The sequence below is a fragment of the Rosa chinensis genome, chromosome 4, assembly GCF_002994745.2.
Source record: "Rosa chinensis cultivar Old Blush chromosome 4, RchiOBHm-V2, whole genome shotgun sequence".
In the NCBI taxonomy this organism is placed as follows: Eukaryota; Viridiplantae; Streptophyta; class Magnoliopsida; order Rosales; family Rosaceae; genus Rosa; species Rosa chinensis.
The window spans coordinates 11,709,845-11,727,174 of NC_037091.1; the positions used below are offsets into that span (position 1 = coordinate 11,709,845).

Sequence of the window (17,330 nt, forward strand, 5' to 3'; positions counted from 1 at the left end):
AAGCAATCAAGAGCCAACAGAAGAGTTCCCTGCAAGAAAGATTAGTTTGCTATATCGACCATTGGGGCTTGGTTGCTGTGATTGTAGCAAGGTTAGTCCTTTGTAGACTTTTGTACTGATTTTGTTAATAGGAAAGTGTGAATGGGGAGGACACCGTCCCGATAAGCATGGTTGATTTTTTGAAGAACCAAAAACTGAATTGAGTTTGGTGATTCAAATAATTTTATGGTCTATTTTGTTGCCCAATGAATTGAATTAGTGCAGCAGTGGAATGGTATTTGTTGTATCTCAGTAATGTAGTGATAGTTTCCTTCTGAGAAGAAAGAAAATTAGGTTATGGTCCTATTTAGATTGTTGGTTATCAGTGTAAGTGTGATATCCTGCACCTTCAAAGTGTTTTTGTTTTTGGGTTAGTTTCTTTTTAAATTTCTTATTATTTTGTTACTTTTCTTTAGTTAAAACTTTCTGTTATATATATATATATTATGTATTAATTAATTGTTTTATTTATTTATTTATTTATTTTTGCTTGATAATTGTTAAAGTGATAAGAAGGTTTGGTTTGGTTTTTGACCCGGGGGGGGGGGGGGGGGGGGTTGACAGAAAAGAAAGTGAGTTAGAAATCAGATGAAAGGGGAAGAAGACGGGAAAAGAAAAGAGAGAAGAGGGAGATGAAAAGAGGAAAAAAAAGAAGAAGAAAGAAAACATAAGGGAGGGGATCGATTGAGTGTTAGAAGAAAAAGGAGGATGAACAAAGGAGAATGGGAGTTTGATTTTGCTGCTTTTGAAACTGAACTGTGAGAAGGGAAAGGGAGGAAGTTTTCAGAAGTGATGGGTTTCCGTTCGGGTTGTTTAGTAGCTATGGTTGTCTTGCTTTAGGTGGCTGACTCCTCTGTTTTATAATTTTACTTGAATTTCTTTATTGCTCTGTTGATGCTTGGTCAAGATTCATGGCTTTGTGAATTTGTTATGTGTTAGTTATTACTTTTCAAATCAAGTACGTAATTCATTTGTGAAAATTGAGTTGAGGATTTGGTGGTCCGATTATTCTATTGCCTTGAGCATATATATGAACTGATTGTGGGATTGGTGTGCTTGGATGGTTTGATTATTCTCGGTTTGATTTGAGTTGAGGGAGTGGCTTTTCTTTTATTCTGTTTTTCAATAATAACCTGTTTCCAATTTATGTGATTTCAATTCTGTTTTACCTTTTAGCCTTTTAGAATTCTATTAATTTTGGTACTCTGGGGTTTCGACATCCTAGTTCTAATTTGACTTAGAGGAAAGGTTGTTGTCCAATAGCTCTAATCTTTCTTAAGATAGGATGTTGCTTCAACAGTTGCTTGGTTTCCTGAGTTTATATTTCAAGAACAGATAACTTTCTTTTTTAGGAAACAATAGCAGTTTTGTTCAATTGCTAGTATTGGGATTGTATTCGAAGTTTATGTTATTCTACTTTGTCTTTTGAACCCAACTTCGGGAAAGCAATTTCATCTTGGCTTATCTATAATATGTGATAAATTTTATTATGGTTTTTCTGCTTGATCAATACCTTGGCTCTCAAAAAAAAAAAAAGGTTGTTGTCCAATAGAATATTACTTCTAGTTAGGACTGAAGATTATTAGTTGTTGTTACTTTGATTTAATGGCATGCACAATCTTCTGAATCTTCTTTGTGATTATGTTGAGTTTATTTCTACGAATAGTATTGTGCCTATTTTAGCAATCTGACAAGTCCTTAAAGAAGTAATTATATGACTTATTTTTCTTCTCCCTACTTGAGTTTTATGTACTGGTCAGTGTATTCAAGTTAGAATTGGATTCGACTTTATGAGATTGCTGCTTTTGTTTAATTGTGTAGTGGTGCGAGTGGCTTCTACTTTATGATTTTGTGTTTCTTTTCTTCATAATTATGTTTTATTGATTATACTTTACAGCTGTGCATATACTTCTACTTTGTAATTACTATATGGAGTACTTTCTGTGGTTTGGTCGGTAATCTTGTTACCGTAAACTTCTTACTTGCTTTATTAGTAGTTAACGATGTTTTTCAGAAGAAGTTTTGAGCTGGGTCTTTACAGTAAGGCATTTGGATGATTTTCTTTAATAAATGTAGTGATAGTTTGCTAATTCTCTTTTTACTAAAGCTCTCACAATTACATTCCATTGGGTTGGGGTTAAATTGAAAAGAACAAAATGAGAAAAATGGAATTTGGAGAATAATAAGGTTGCTCTTTTAAGAGCTGAAATGTTCCAAGACCCTTTGCATATGCATTGCTAAGACTGCCATATATCAATTTTTTTTTTAAAAGTAAACTCTTAAGGATTGAATAATTCTAGTGCTCACTTTAGTGATGTGTTTAGAGGCTAAATTCTCTGAGGTTAGATTGTAACCCCTTTGTACCCTCTTTAAACTTGTTTTGTAACTTCTTCGTACTCCATGATGGGTGGTCAAATGTATAGCAGGCATTTTTTTATGCAAGCCTTTGTTGTACTAACACAAGAATATATCAAATGCACCAGGAGGGCGAGATTGGCGCACAGGGGAGACGCTTTGAACACAAAGTAACAATGTTGTAAATTTTTATTCCCAAAGTGATTCGGCAATTTCTATGACACTAGGATCCTTTATAATGTTTTTGATATTTTGATTTTCTTTGTCTTTTTTTCTTGTTTTGAGTTTGAATAATAGTTCTTTTTCTAACATGTTCCTTCTGTTTTGTTGACCTTGATAGGGAAACTTGATGGTACAAAAGGATTTGTGAAGGAAGACTCACTGCTAGTAGTGTAGTGGAGAAAAACATAAGGGTTTTTTGTAAAAATTTCTGGTGAGTCTTCAGTGTTTGTGATTTATACATATATGAGTCAGCAAGTAGCTAAATATCCTTTTGCTGATGTCTTTGCCTACACATAATGATTATACGTTTACTGCTAGCTAGTTGAGTATAATCATAAGTTCATTTTTTATTCCATGATAGAGTATTATATTATTTTGTATAATAGAAGTATCAGCATGGTATGCAATCTGAACATTAGAATTGTCATGGATCGATTTAATTGTTGCAGCTATATGTGGATGAATTTGTATGTGTTAAGACCACTCTTACCAGTACTAGTCTTAACGAATATATTGTATATTAAAAGTATGAGCATGTTAAGCAATGTTACTTTTAGAATTAGCATCTATTTGAGTGTGTTTTGTTATATATGAAGGAACCTATATATTTAAGATGGATAAATCATGGATGCATGCTGATAGAAGATCAAAGAAGTTTGAGCTAGGACTAGCAGAGTTTCTCAAGTTTGCCGAGTCTAATGCCAATAACAAAAACAAGATTTCTTGTCCTTGCTTGAAATGTAGTAACACGGAGGGATTTTCTGTTGGAGTTATTAAGGATCATATATTTTGGAATGGTATTAACGAGAGTTATAAGCATTGTAGGTGGCACGGGGAACCTACTACATCTACTATGAATGACAATAGAGTTGAATCTGAAACTGTAGATTGGGAACCTGGGATGGGGGAGAATGATTGGGGCTTTGGAGAAAGTGAGGATGAGCAGATTTCCGAAGACTCTAATGAGTTTTTGAAGTATGTAGAGGATGGGGATCAACCTTTGTACCCAGGTTGTACAAAGACAACCAAGCTAAATGGTCTGATTCAGACCTTCAATTTGAAAGCAAAGCATGGAATGACCGATGCTTGCTATTCAGATATGCTTATCATGATTGGGGGTCTGCTTCCTGAAGGGAATCAGGTTCCTTTGTCTTTGTATGAAGCGAAAAAGACACTTAGTGCTTTAGGGATGGAGTATGAAAAAATTCATGCTTGTCCTAATGACTGCATCTTATATAGACAGCAGCATGCAGATGCTCTTATCTGCCCCAACTGTGGTGTTCCAAGGTGGAAATTGGGTAGGGATAAAACTGTGAAAGAAGGTATACCTGCGAAGGTTTTATGGTACTTTCCACCAATCCCAAGGTTCAAACGAATGTATCAATCGACCAACATAGCTAAGAATCTTACTTGGCATGAGTCTGGTAGAAAGAAAGATGGAATGATGCGACACCCAGCTGATTCTCCTATTTGGGAATTACTTGACAAACAATATCCACAATTCAGTAGTGACCCTAGAAACCTCAGACTAGCCCTATCTTCTGATGGATTTAACCCGCATAGTTCTCTAAGCAGCAAGTATTCTTGTTGGCCAGTTATACTGGTCACATATAACCTTCCTCCATGGCTTTGTATGAAGAGGAAGTTTATGATGTTGACATTGTTAATATCGGGACCGAAGCAACCTGGTAACGATATTGACGTCTACTTGCAGCCATTAATAGATTATCTGAAAGTATTGTGGGATGGAGTTGAGGGAGTATACGATGCACTAAGAGGGGACTACTTCAAATTGAAAGCGGTGCTGCTGTGGACTATTAATGACTTTTCCGCATACGGGAACTTGTCTGGTAGCATTGTTAAAGGATACAATGCTTGTCCAATATGCCTTGACCAGACTTGACCTTATAGGTTAAAGAGAGGTAAAAAAATGGCATTCATGAGGCATCGCAGGTTCCTACCTAGACATCATCCGTATAGGAAACAGGCTGCTGCTTTTGACAACACTGTAGAGGAGGACCTACCTCCTCTACCATTAACTGGAGAGGAGGTGTTTGCTAGAGTAGAGGGTCTGAATTGTGTGTGTGGGAAAAAGAAACGCTCTCCTCCTGCCAAGGGTGTTGAAGACCAAGGCAGACCTTGCTGGAAGAAGAAGTCTGTCTTCTTTGAACTAGAGTACTGGAAATATATTCCGGTACGACATAATCTCGATGTCATGCACATCGAGAAGAACTGCTGTGATGCCATCATTGGTACGCTGCTAAACATTCCCGGGAAGACAAAGGACGGGGTTGCAGCGCGTTTGGACATGGTGGAGATGGGTATTAAGGCTGGTTTGCACCCAAAAGTTGGTGCCAAAAGGGATAAATTACCTCTGGCTAGTTGGAACTTGATGCTTGCAGAAAAAAAAATAGTTTGTGGCTCTTTTTTTGAAATGACGGTTCCTGTTAGGTTTTCGTCAAATGTAAGGAATCTTGTCTCTATGGAGGATTTAAAACTTGCCGGTCTAAAATCGCATGACTGTCACACTATCATGTAGATTCTTCTTCCTGTTGCTTTACGTTCTGTTCTTGAGAAGCCGGTTAGGTATGCAATCATCCGCTTCTGCCTTTTCTTCAAGGCAATATGTGCTAAAGTGATCGATGTTTCGAAGCTGGAAAAAATGCAAGCAGATTTGGTTGTTACTGTTTGCTTATTGGAGAAGTACTTCCCGCCTTCATTTTTCGACATTATGATCCATCTAACTATGCATCTCGTAAGAGAAGTTCAGTTTTGTGGTCCGGTATTTTTTCGGTGGATGTACCCCTTTGAGAGGTACATGAAAATCTTTAAAGGGTGGGTTAGATGTCGAACGCATCCTGAGGGATGCATAGCAGAGTCTTATATTGTCGAAGAGGCTGTTGTGTTTTGCACTGAACGTATGCTTAGTGATGCTTCTACTGCTGGAATCCCTGAAAGTTCCAAACCACGAGCCTGTAATGCATCCAAACCGCTATCAGGCGCTACCATGATTTCTGTCTATGGCAAGGAGATGCATCAAGCACATCTATGTATATTGCAGAATACCGAGGATGCAAGTCCTTATTTCATGTAAGTCATAAACTTTTAATTATCATCAGTTTTCCTACAGTCCATGAATTGATTAAATATTTTGTTACTTAAATCATTGAGTTTTGTGTGTTTGATATTCAGTGAACATCTGGAATTGTTGAAGCTTCTCAATCCAAGGTTTTCCAAAAATGAAAAGTGGCTTAAGGATAAACAAAACCAGACCTTTGCTGTCTGGTTAAAAGAGAGGGTATGCGATCATATACTTGATTCTTAGTGATTAACAAAAAATAAGATTTGAACATTATGCTAATGTAATCTATTATTGATTTGAAGGTTTCAAATGAACTGCAGTTTCCGGACAATAATGTTTAGGAAACAATGAGGTGGATGTCAAGTGGACCGAATCATGTAGTGCCGACCTTTAGTGGATACCAAGTTAATGGTGTTGATTTCAACACTAAGGAGCGGGACAATGTGCGATCAGTGCAAAACAGTGGGGTTTTTTTGGTGGCTGATGCAATGCAAGTTTCTAGTGCAAAGGATAAAAATCCCAAAACTGATGATATGGACTTCGATGGTGTCATACAACAAATATGGGAGGTGGACTACTACAAGTTTAGGGTACCATTGTTTAAATGTGATTGGGTTGAGAATGTTAGGGGCATTAAAGTAGATGAACTAGGGTTCACATTGGTAAATCTGAATAGGAAAGGTCATCTTAATGATGCTTTTGTCTTAGCTAGCCATGTTAAGCAAATATTTTACATTGAGGATCCCCTCGATGCTCAATGGTCAGTGGTAGTAAGGGTCCTAGATAGAGACTATCAAGGGGCTGATTCGGATGAGGAGTTAGAAGATATTGAAGTAGAACAACAGCCATTTGAAGCAACAATGCCATCCATCGAGACTTTTGATAATATAGATGGTGATCAGCATAGCAATTATATGCGTCCTGGAGATGAAGCAATATGGGTGGAAAATGACTGCAATCAACGTGGCTGAGGGCAAAAAAAAAAAAAACACTTAGTTAAAGTTGTTTGTTCGTGATTGATTTGTTTTAGAATGCCTATATATATGTACTGATCTGTTTGATGAAACATGTATATTAACACTTCCAATTATGTTAGTTATTTCATTGTCTTCTGTGTTGTTTAATTTTGAGTTGTGTTAGTAATTTCATTGCTTTATGTGTTAGTTATTTCATTGTTTTATGTGTTTTTGTTTCACCTGTTTATTGACATTAATTGTTAACATATATTATGGGGCTAACTGTGTTTATTATGTATTGCAGGTCATGGCTCCATCTGCAAGCACATCGAAAGTTGCTAGATCTATAGCCTTAAGGATAAAGGCGGTACAGATGAAACGTAGTAGAAAAACCGTCTCTGAACCACCTATTACTTCTCCAAATCGTAAACCTGCTACCCCCAAGAAGGCTGAAGCAAGACTGACAGAAGCCAACAAGGCTACCTTCCCTAGGAGAAGTCCGCGAAAACATAAAGCTACTCAGTCCAGCAAGGATGCGTCCGCCAAGAGAAGTATGCCACCGCCTAAAGCAGGAAATTCCAAGAAGGCTGTGGCAACAAAGAAGTCGTCGTCCAGTCGTAAGTCTGCAAAGAGCAAGTCATCCGAGGATTCTGATGATGATGATGATAACGTCACTGGTGGATTGAGGTTGCTTAAGCGAGGGATGGTAACCATGAATAAAATTACCAGGCGACTGATTCGAGCAAAGAAGCTAAAGGTCAATTGTAATGCTGATGGGGAGCCAATTGGGAAGGCATCTAAGAAGATGCAGTCATACATTGGGGTGTTGGCACACACCAAGATCCCAATATCTATAAATGATTGGAGAAATGTGCCTTCGGATGAAGTGAAAAAGACAAGATTTGGAATAGTATTCAGGTAAACAATCAGTCTATATATAAGTTGTTGCTAGCTGTTCACTGATTTACATTTCATTATTCTTATTTTTTTCAAAAAACAGTAATTAAACCTATGATACTTTGTATTCGTGAATGTGTAGGATGCTTATGTGGTGCCAAAAGAATGGAAGAAAATGGTGATTACATCAGCCGGCCACAAATGGAGAGAGTTCAAGAGTAAACTAACCAACTGGTACATTATTCCCTATCTGGATTCTCCTGAACTTTTACAGTTCCCTCCAGATGATTATTGATCCATTGAGGTAGATGAATGGAATACGTTCGTGGCTGATAGAACTTCACAATAATTTCAGGTTTGTCTAATACCATACTTGGACATGCAGTTGTGGAACAGTTTATGCATTATTAGTTAGTGTTTATGCAGATACTAAAATATAATGCATAATTCTATATATGTTTTATAGATACTCCGTGAAAAGCAGAGAATAAAGAGGAAGGAGAATAAGTATCCTCATCGAATGTCACGGAAAGGATATGCTAACTTCCAAGAAGAACTGGTGAGTATTCGTCTTACAAATCTATTTACAATATATTTGTTATTCTTTTCAGTTTACACCAAACTGATCATGATGTCACACGTATCTATTCATATTTATAGGCTGAAAAAATACCGATTGAAGAATTGGATCGTGCTACGATGTGGATAAAGGCCCGGCAAGACAAGAGCGGCAACTTCAAAGGGCCAGCAGTGAAGAAGAAGGTCGAAAAAATTGTAAGTTCAGTTTTTTGTAATTGTTTATTACTTGTTTGCTTTTTTGTTTTTTTGTTTTTTTGTTTTTTTTTCAGGTTTTGTATCCCAAGGATAATTTTTGTGTGCTGTGATTGATGTCTATATTAGGAAAGTTTGAAGAGGAAAGTGTTTGAAGGAGAAATCAACCCTGAAGGAACAGATGATGTTCTGACTTTGGCGTTGGGAAATCCTGAGTATCCTGGTAGGGTACGCGGTGTTGGTGGCTTCGTTAAGCCTTCGGCATATTTTCATCTACCTAAACGCCAAATGCTAAATGTAGAAGATAGTGTTAGGGTAAGTGTTAAGAAGATACTAGCAGAAGAGAAAGAAAATATCATTGCTCAGGAAAGAGCCAAATGGGAGTTGGAGATGGACCAACAAATTGCTAGGGAAAGAGCCGCTTGGGAGGAAAGGTTTCAGAAGTTAGAAGCGATGGTTAATGGGAAAGAGATGCCAGTTGACTCACCCAAACCTGTGACACCGTTGAATGATTTAGGCTCTGGCCAGGGCAGCTGTTCAAGGCAACTTGAAAAGGCTGGTTTGAAAGCTATTGAAATTGAAGCTGCCAAAACTGCCAAGAAGAAGTTAGATTTAGGGGAGGACCAGCAGAAAGTAGTTGAGGAGAATGAAGTCTTTGTGGATGGGGAGCTGAACATCAAACTAACCTCGATTATTGAGGAGGAGGTTAGAAATGATTTAACTCTGAAAAAAAATGCAGTTGTGGAGCAAGTGCAAGTGCCTGTAATTAATCGCTACCCTAGCTTTACTTTCTTTTTCCTTACAATTAGTTTTCTTTTCTTTTTCTTTACAATTACATTTCATCAACCATATTGATGACATTGCTGCCTCAAATGTGACTAATGCTTACATATTTTTTGGTTTGAATTAGCAGGTTCAGTCCACCAATATTGTCCAGTCAGGGTGTAAACTTGCGATAGATTCATTGGACAACATAGTGGCTGAAGGAACGATCATTCAAGTGGATGTTGAGTCCTACAAGCAAACTATCCATGGTGTTCCAATGGCTGAGGAAAATGTCCGAGTATCGATCACCAAATCTATTGTTGCTAATGCTTTGCTACCAATTCCTATTAATGATGAGATTCTGTTTGTCCGCGATTCAATTGGTACATGCATTGCTTGGCCTAGAGACTGGGTTATACCCACTGCAGCTGATGCAAAGGTAATGTAGTTTGCTTAAATTCATTTTTAACCTTTTCTTACCAAAACTCCCATGTGAGCTGTTATATTACATGATATAGAAATACTAATCATGCAATGTTATTTTTTATATCAATTGCAGCAGCAAAAGCATAAAATTGTGAGGAGCAAAAAGAAGGATATATATAATGAGGATTTTGATCATGATGATTTGGACAAGCTGCCACCCAATTTGCCTCCACCACTTAAGACGTTGGCCACATGGGCTAATGATAACTTGAAGGATGGGATCACCATCCACACAACCTTAGGCGAGGAATTATTTGGATATCTAAAAAAGGTCGCCATCTTCAGAAGGGATGTGTATGCCATGACCAACATGAAGGAGGTTTTTGCCGGCTGCATTGTGATGTATATGAGGTCTGTAATGCATTTTAAATGAAGTTGTTAATTCAGTGTTATTGAATGATATTTTGAGACTTGTGGTTTTACAGCTTCCTTTATCAAGTGTTGAAGAAATCGAAGATGCTTGGTATGATTGGCTTCCTAGATCCTGCTAATACTGGTGTCATTGGCTGTGGAAATCCGACTGAACGGGCTCGTTCTTTGTCAGTTTCTTATGAAAGAGGGAAGCCTGGTCAGATTTTTTTGGTCCCCTATAATTCAGGGTACGAAAGCTTCATTCATGCATTTTTGTTTTTGTAAATATTGACTTCTGATCTCATAAATATAGCAATGCAAGTACCTAAATCAGATTCGTGTTGGTATTGATTATCATAAATTTGAATGCCAGCTGTCTTTGGATGTTGACGGTGGTGAACCCCACTGAAGAAGTTGTGTATTTCATGGATCCGCTAAAGAGGCAACTCATCACCTGTGAATGGAGAACTATTGTGGACAAGTAAGTGTAGCTAGCTTGATGGGTTTTTTGTTAGTATTATGTACAAAACGGTTTAGTCCTCTTTTTTTTGGAGATATCGATTCTCAATTTATAAGTTGTTAGTTTCATCATAATTTTGTGTATTGTGTTGTTGTTGAAGCTCCATCAAAATATTGAATGCACAAAAACATAGGAAAGGCCGAAAGACAGTTCAATGGAAAAACTGTGCAGTATGTGTTCCCCATCTAGCTAACTATTTATATTTGAATTTTTCCAGTTCAGGCAAGGTTTATTAGGTACTGAAATATTTATTTCTTTCAGGGCATTCCGGAGCAGATGGGTGATAAGACTTGTGGATATTGGATTATGCATTACATGAGGGATATAGTGGAGGATAAAAACCAAGAGTGGAGTGCTAAGGTAATCAGTAACTAATATATCTATTGTACTAGTGATTTATTGGATTAATCCATTGTGATGCATAACTAAGCTTCTGTCCTTGCAGTGGGAAAGAAAAGCAAATCACTATTACACAATGGAGAATGTTGATGCTGTCCGGGCAGAGTGGGCAAAGTATGTTATGAAGTTCAAAGATAACTAGTGCATGTGTAGGTTAACTAGTAGTTGAAGATATGTAGCATCAACTTTTGGACATGCATAGTTGATATATATATAGGCCAAATTTTGATTGCAGTACTGCTAGCTATTTTGCTATGTTGTTTAGTTGGTTGCCCACATTGTGTAGTGCTTCTGGTTTATTAGCAAGCAGTACTGCATCCATATATTTTGCTGGCTGCCCAGATTAGTAGATATGGGCCATTTAGAACTGATGTTGATGATTAGGTTTGTGTACATGAGACAATGGTGGATTAATGGAAATTGCAATATGATTTTGGATGTGGATTTTATGATTTCAGGAATAGCCAATTTTAATTTACAGAATGCATGCATACCAATTGTACAGGGGACTACTAAAATGTGTCGTCACAAACTGCAAGCTACAACAAAAGCACACTAAAATGTGTGTTTGCAGCTGCATAGACACAACACAAAAACCAATAAGAAGTCTATTGTCTTTTTGATAATGGGACAACAGAAAATTGTAGTCTGAAAGCCAAAACAACAACCTAAGTTAGTTGAAAGTATTGGCTAAAGTGTATAACAACAACAAATAAGTGTGATTGGATGTGATTACAGACAATATAAAACATATATTATTAGTGGTCCTTTTTATATTCAGACCACAAATATTTGTCGTCTAAATAATCTCAAACGACAGTAAATTGTCGTCGTAATGAGACTGACATAACAGAAAAAATATGATATCTATTGTCTAAACCATTTCTCAACATCACATATGTACAATTTCAAAACCTTTCACACAACACTTAAATGTCATACAAACCTACCCTAAAACGATACTTAATTGTCCTCTAATGTTCTTTACGACCACATATAATTATCGTTTAAAGTAAATTAGCACAACCTTTAATTGTTGTTGTATGAGATAAGACACTACATACGAGGTTTCATATTTCTTATTTAAGGTCATTCAGACCACACAAATAAGTCTTGCAAATATGCTTCACACAATAGCATTTAAAAATAATGTGGTTGTTTTGTCTATCAGACAATACAAAACTGTTGTTTGAATGCTTTTAAAGATACAGATCACAATGTTCCCAAAATGCAAAACTCATCAGACAACACAAGATTTTTATTTTTTTATGTCATCTGATTTTTCAGACGACAGAACACTTCTGTCGTCTGATGCCCCCAAGAGACGACACCGTACTAGACGACACATTTTTGTTCGTTCAAACGACAGAACAGTTCTGCCGTCTGAAGGCCTTTTTGGCATAGTGCAAACTCAACTGGTTAGTATTATCCACAACTGAGTTTGTACCATGTTACTTACACAACGCAAGGATATCGATCAGTTGACTTTTTAGGTGAGATGAACTAGTTGACTTGGTAGAAATTAATAGCTATGAATTAGAGAACTTAACTTTCAGTTAGTTAGGTTATTTTTGCCTCTCTGTCTTGGACTGTGTCTTGAAGCTTTAATTTCTGGTCAAAGTAACATGCATTCAATTCGGCTAGGTTCATTTCCAATTAATTAATAGAAAATTATATAGTAGTACATGACCAAATATGTAAACACAGAAAACCCACTTTAAAAAAGATTGATACAAATAAGGACATGAGTTCAGGCCCAAAAGTCCAATGATGCAAGTACTCCCAATTTTAATGGAAAATGACCAAAATGTTCGAGTTTCATGATAATTTACGGGCATTGCCACTGACCCAATATCTCTCTCTTTCTAAAACCTTATCTCTTCTCCAATTCCCATTCACTCTCCCACAAAACCCAATCCTCCTCCCAAAACCTAAAACCCTGCTCTCCCACTCTCACACACAACCTCCTCCATCAATGGACTCCTCCAAGCTCTCCGCTCCATAACTCCCTCTACACTCATTAGGTTCTTCTTCTTCCTCCGCTTCTTCTGTTTCCTCTGCTTCTCCCGACTCTGAAATTGATGTTAATTTAGCCAAAACCACTATTTTGAAAATCGATATCGATGAAACTAGTTACGGTGGTGTTGGTGTTTGGCCAAGTCTGGGTAGTGACGATGAGGAGGGGTTCGTCAGTGGGGAGGAGGATTTCGATCCTGTTTTGGATAAGGCGTTTGTCAGAGATGAACAACAAACCCTAGCTCCGGCGGAAGGGGAAGTAGTAGATAATAACACCAGCGCTGTCAAATTTGTTAGTTCTTTCAAGTTCTTTCTGAGGCCAATCGCCAAGGTTTCGCTGGATGATGATGATGCCGAAGAAGAAGAAGATTCGAAAACCAGTATGGAAGTGTTTAAGGAGTCTGTTGGGGTGTGAGAGTTCTGAGGTGAAGAAGGGTTTGAATTCCGGTGATTTGGCAAAAGAGAATGGTGTTGGTGGTGAAGTAGAGAAGTCGAAAGTTGCGGAGGGTTTAGGCTATGTTTCTGTGGCTGAGATAGATGATAAGAAGGTTGTAAAGCCTAAGGAGAGTGAGGTTGTTAATGGTACGGCGGATGCTGTGAGGGACAGTAGTGAGAATGGCTTGGTTGAAGAGCATGGTGTGCAGTTTACTGGTGGAGGTGACTTAGTCGTGGAAGCTGTCCATGTTTATTTTGTCACATAAAGGAGCAGCTGTTGTTGGCGATGTGGAGAAGATTGATAAGTCAGAGATAAAAGGGTTGGAGGTTCCCGTAGGGGTGAGCTTAGATAATGAGTTTGATCAAATTAGCTGGGAGGGTGAAAAGCTGAAAGATTAAGAGTTGGTGGCTATGGAGTCTAAGTCTGAACGAGTGGTTATTGCTGAACCAGCAGTTGACGGAGTCTAATTGCTCCTACTACTGCTACTGCTACTACTATGGCTCCTGATACTACTATTGTTTATACTCCTGCTACTGCAAATGAAGCTGCTATTGAACCAAGGACACATTTATTAATAAAGAAGAAAAAGAAGTTTGACGAAAAGCTCTGAGATTCTCTTTCTTAGCAACATGTAAAATAAAGAGGTTGTAAAAGTAAAAATGGATTGGAATTGGTTTACTCATTTCATTCATAACCCCTTTATATAGGGATAGGATTACAACGGAAATATCAATTACATTGATGGTACTAAATGCTGATTGAGCTGTGATTTGTAATTGCTTGATTCCCTTTTCGTCTGTTTCTTTGACGAAGGCACATAATGTGCTTTTCCTTTAACACTCCCCTTTGTGCCAAGTCAAAGATGAAATGGTGCATGAGTTGTTGCCTCACTAAAAACCTTGCCAAGTAACAATAAAAACCCTGTGGGAAAAAAATAAAATTTGGTCGAAGGAAAAGAGCACAACGCACCTTCTACATTTGAGAATGACATGTGTGTGTTAGACTCCCCCTGATGTCTACACCTCCCCCTGATCATTACATTAATCAAGTGAGTTTGGAAAGTCTTCTCATTCCTATGCTTTTCATATGTTTCTCAAATGTGGCCTTAGGCAGTGATTTGGTGAACAAATCTGCCACATTCTCCTCAGATCTTACTTGATTCACTTGAATCTTGAGAAGGGTCTTTGTTGCTGATTGTAGAACAACTTTGGCAATATGTGTTTTATGTTATCACCCTTAATACAACCTAGCTTCATATGTTGGATGCAAGCTGCATTGTGTTAATAAATGTAAGTAGACTCTTCAGTGGTAGAACTCAAACCACTAATCCCTCGAATATGTGCAATGATAGTTCTTAACCATACACACTCACGAACCGCCTCATGTACAACAATGATCTCTGAGTGGTTCGAGGAGGTAGCCACAAGGGTTTGCTTGGTTGATCTCCAAAATATCGCCGTGTTCCCATTGGTAAATACATAACCAGTTTGGGAACGATCTTTATGTGGGTCAGAGAGAAACCCACCATCAGCAAAACCAACCAAAACATCATTTGGCGTTTCGGTGTAGTGAGTGGCACTTTCGCCATCAATATTTTCTTCAGGGATTGCAGTTCCATCTATGGTCCCTCTTGTCTCTCTGTAGGGAAAGAACAATCTCAAGTCAATGGTTCCTTTTAAGTATCGAAGATGATCTTGATACCATTCCAGTGACGCTGCGTTGGCGCTGAGCTAAATCTAGCTAACAAGTTCACTGAGAATGCAATGTCTGGTCGAGTAAATTGGGCTAAGTACAATAATGCGCCTATTGCACTTAGATAGGGAATTTCAGCTCCCAGCACTTGTTCGTCATCTTCCTTTGGACGAAATGGATCTTTCCTTGCATCCAAACTTGGACTGATCATGGGAGTGCTAGCATGATGTGCTTTGTCCATGTTATATCGCCTGACTTTTGGACATATGCAGACTGGTGGATTAATATTCCACAAACTCGGTGTTCTAGTTCAAGGCCTAGATAGAATTGAGTTTTCCCAAGATCCTTCATCTCAAATTCGGATTTCAAGTAGCTTGCGGTTTCTCTTATTTCATCAACAGTATCTGTTATGTTCATATCATCGACATATACTACTACAATTGCAAATCCGGAACTTGTTTTCTTTATGAATACGCAGGGGCATAATTCATCGTTCTTATATCCCTTCCCAATCAAGTAGTCACTTAGAGGGATATACCACATCCGCCTGGATTGTTTTAATCCGTAAAGTGAGCGTTTCAACTTAATTGCAAACGCACTCCGTGGTTTAGAGTCACTTGGCTTGGGTAATGTAAGGCCATCAGGCACTTTCTTATATATCTCTGAATCTAGATCCCCATGGAGATGTGCAATAACCACATCTATGAGCTGCATTTCCAGTCCTTTGGAAACTACTAAGCTAACTAAGTAGAGGAACGTTATAACGTCCATTTTGGGAAAGAATGTCTCCTCGTAGTCAATTCCAGGGTGTTGTAAGAAACCTTGCGCCACAAGGCGAGCCTTGTACCTTAGGACTTCATTCTTCTCATTACGCTTTCTGACAAAGGTCCATTTATGTCCTACAGGCTTTACACTTGGTGGGGTTAGCACTACCGGACCAAATACCTGTCTCTTTGTCAGAGAATCTAATTCTACCTGGATTGATTCATTCCATTTAGGCCAATCTGCTCTTTGTTGACATTTTTCAACAGAGCGTGGTTCGATATCATCGTGCTCTATGATTCCTTGAGCAACAGTATATATCATCAATGTGTATGAAAGATCTAAATGACGCAGTCATAAAGACATCCACATAAATTATTTTCCAAACATATGAATTAGATTTCAAGACCAAGATTCGTAATTGTCACATTTTTTCGATGCTATGTGAAAATACTTTATCACAGTAAGTGTGTGTATAATGCGCATGAATTTTCATTATCATGCCAAAATGGAATTTTATATGTTGTATTACAAAAATAACTATAACACATTTAATAATAAATAAAACATAGCATATATAAAAATAAACTACATGACATGCTCAAATTGCACAAATATACAACAAAATATATGCTACATATAATAATAGCAATGATATATCATGCGTAAAATAAAATATAAACAATAGCATAATAGAAAGGCATGCTTAGGAATAATTATATAAGAGTAAATAAAATTCACAAAACATGCTCACAATTGCATAATAAAAACATAAGCAAGAAAATATAAAGCTTGCTTAAACATAATTATAAATCATGCTTAAATATAATGATATAAAAACATAAATATTAACGCATGCTTAAAACAATCAAAATTATCTAATTAAACATGCTTAATAACAAAATATATAATAAAAGCATAAACAATAAAGTATGAAGCATGCTTTGTTAAAATCATAAAATAAAATAAAGAAAACATACTTGATTTCGATAAAACAATCCTAGCACACGCGCGTGTTGATGCAGGCGTGCGTAGCGATGTTTTTGGACTTGAGAAAAATTGGGCCGCTTCCTCTTTTTCAGTAATGGGCCTTGTTTTTTTTTTTTTTTCTCTCTCCCTTCTTCTTCTGCGTCTTCTTTCCTCTCTCCTTCTGCTGGTTTGGTTTTCTGGGTTACAGGTGGTGGTTTACAGATGGAGGTTGCACCGGCAAGTAGGAAAGGGACAGTAGCGGAGGCTGTAGCTAAGGCAGCGCGGAGGTTGGATCGAAGGCTAGATCTTGAGATGGGTTCGTGTAGGCTGTTGCAAGGCGGGGAGGAGGCCGGACGGGGATGGGCGATGCGCTGGCTCAGCAATTGGGTCCGAAGGGTCTGGGTGCGCTGCGGCCGGTCTGGCCGGTGAGGTGGACGGGGAAGAAGAACTGGGCGTTGGTTCAGGGCAGATCGAGGCTGCACAGGAGCACCTGGTTCGGGATCGGGGCACCGGCGGCTGGGCAGCGAGGTGCAGCAGCGAGGCGGAGGCCGGTGCAACAGTGAGGTGGAGGCCAGTGCTGCGAAGGTGGAGAGAACCTAGATGGGTGTTGCT

The 17,330-nt window shown here is 38.1% G+C and overlaps 1 protein-coding gene and 1 long non-coding RNA gene across 2 annotated transcripts; both read left to right on the forward strand.

Annotated features, from left to right (window-relative positions):
• The first annotated feature begins 607 nt into the window (after window positions 1-607).
• LOC121052934 lies at window positions 608-7,306 on the forward strand. The gene is made up of 4 exons (XR_005810301.1): window positions 608-879; window positions 2,523-2,594; window positions 2,735-2,827; window positions 6,959-7,306. It is a non-coding gene; the product is annotated as an uncharacterized LOC121052934 (long non-coding RNA).
• A 60-nt stretch (window positions 7,307-7,366) lies between these two features.
• Window positions 7,367-11,236, forward strand: LOC121052780. Its single transcript, XM_040518647.1, has 12 exons — window positions 7,367-7,564; window positions 7,694-7,729; window positions 8,018-8,110; window positions 8,212-8,325; window positions 8,452-9,084; window positions 9,236-9,526; window positions 9,647-9,924; window positions 9,999-10,172; window positions 10,298-10,405; window positions 10,545-10,614; window positions 10,706-10,804; window positions 10,890-11,236. The coding sequence occupies exons 1-12, from the start codon at window positions 7,367-7,369 to the stop codon at window positions 10,983-10,985; spliced, it is 2,190 nt and encodes a 729-aa protein (XP_040374581.1). The 3' UTR covers window positions 10,986-11,236.
• The last annotated feature ends 6,094 nt before the right edge of the window (window positions 11,237-17,330 follow it).

What these genes read in the sequence shown, in the direction of transcription:
- LOC121052780 (XM_040518647.1), top strand. Translation starts at nt 7,367, where the DNA reads ATGAATAAAATTACCAGGCGACTGATTCGAGCAAAGAAGCTAAAGGTC. An exon ending in CTAACTTCCAAGAAGAACTG is followed by an intron (nt 8,111 to 8,211) that starts GTGAGTATTCGT and finishes TCATATTTATAG; the next exon opens with GCTGAAAAAATACCGATTGA. An exon ending in CCACTGCAGCTGATGCAAAG is followed by an intron (nt 9,527 to 9,646) that starts GTAATGTAGTTT and finishes TATCAATTGCAG; the next exon opens with CAGCAAAAGCATAAAATTGT.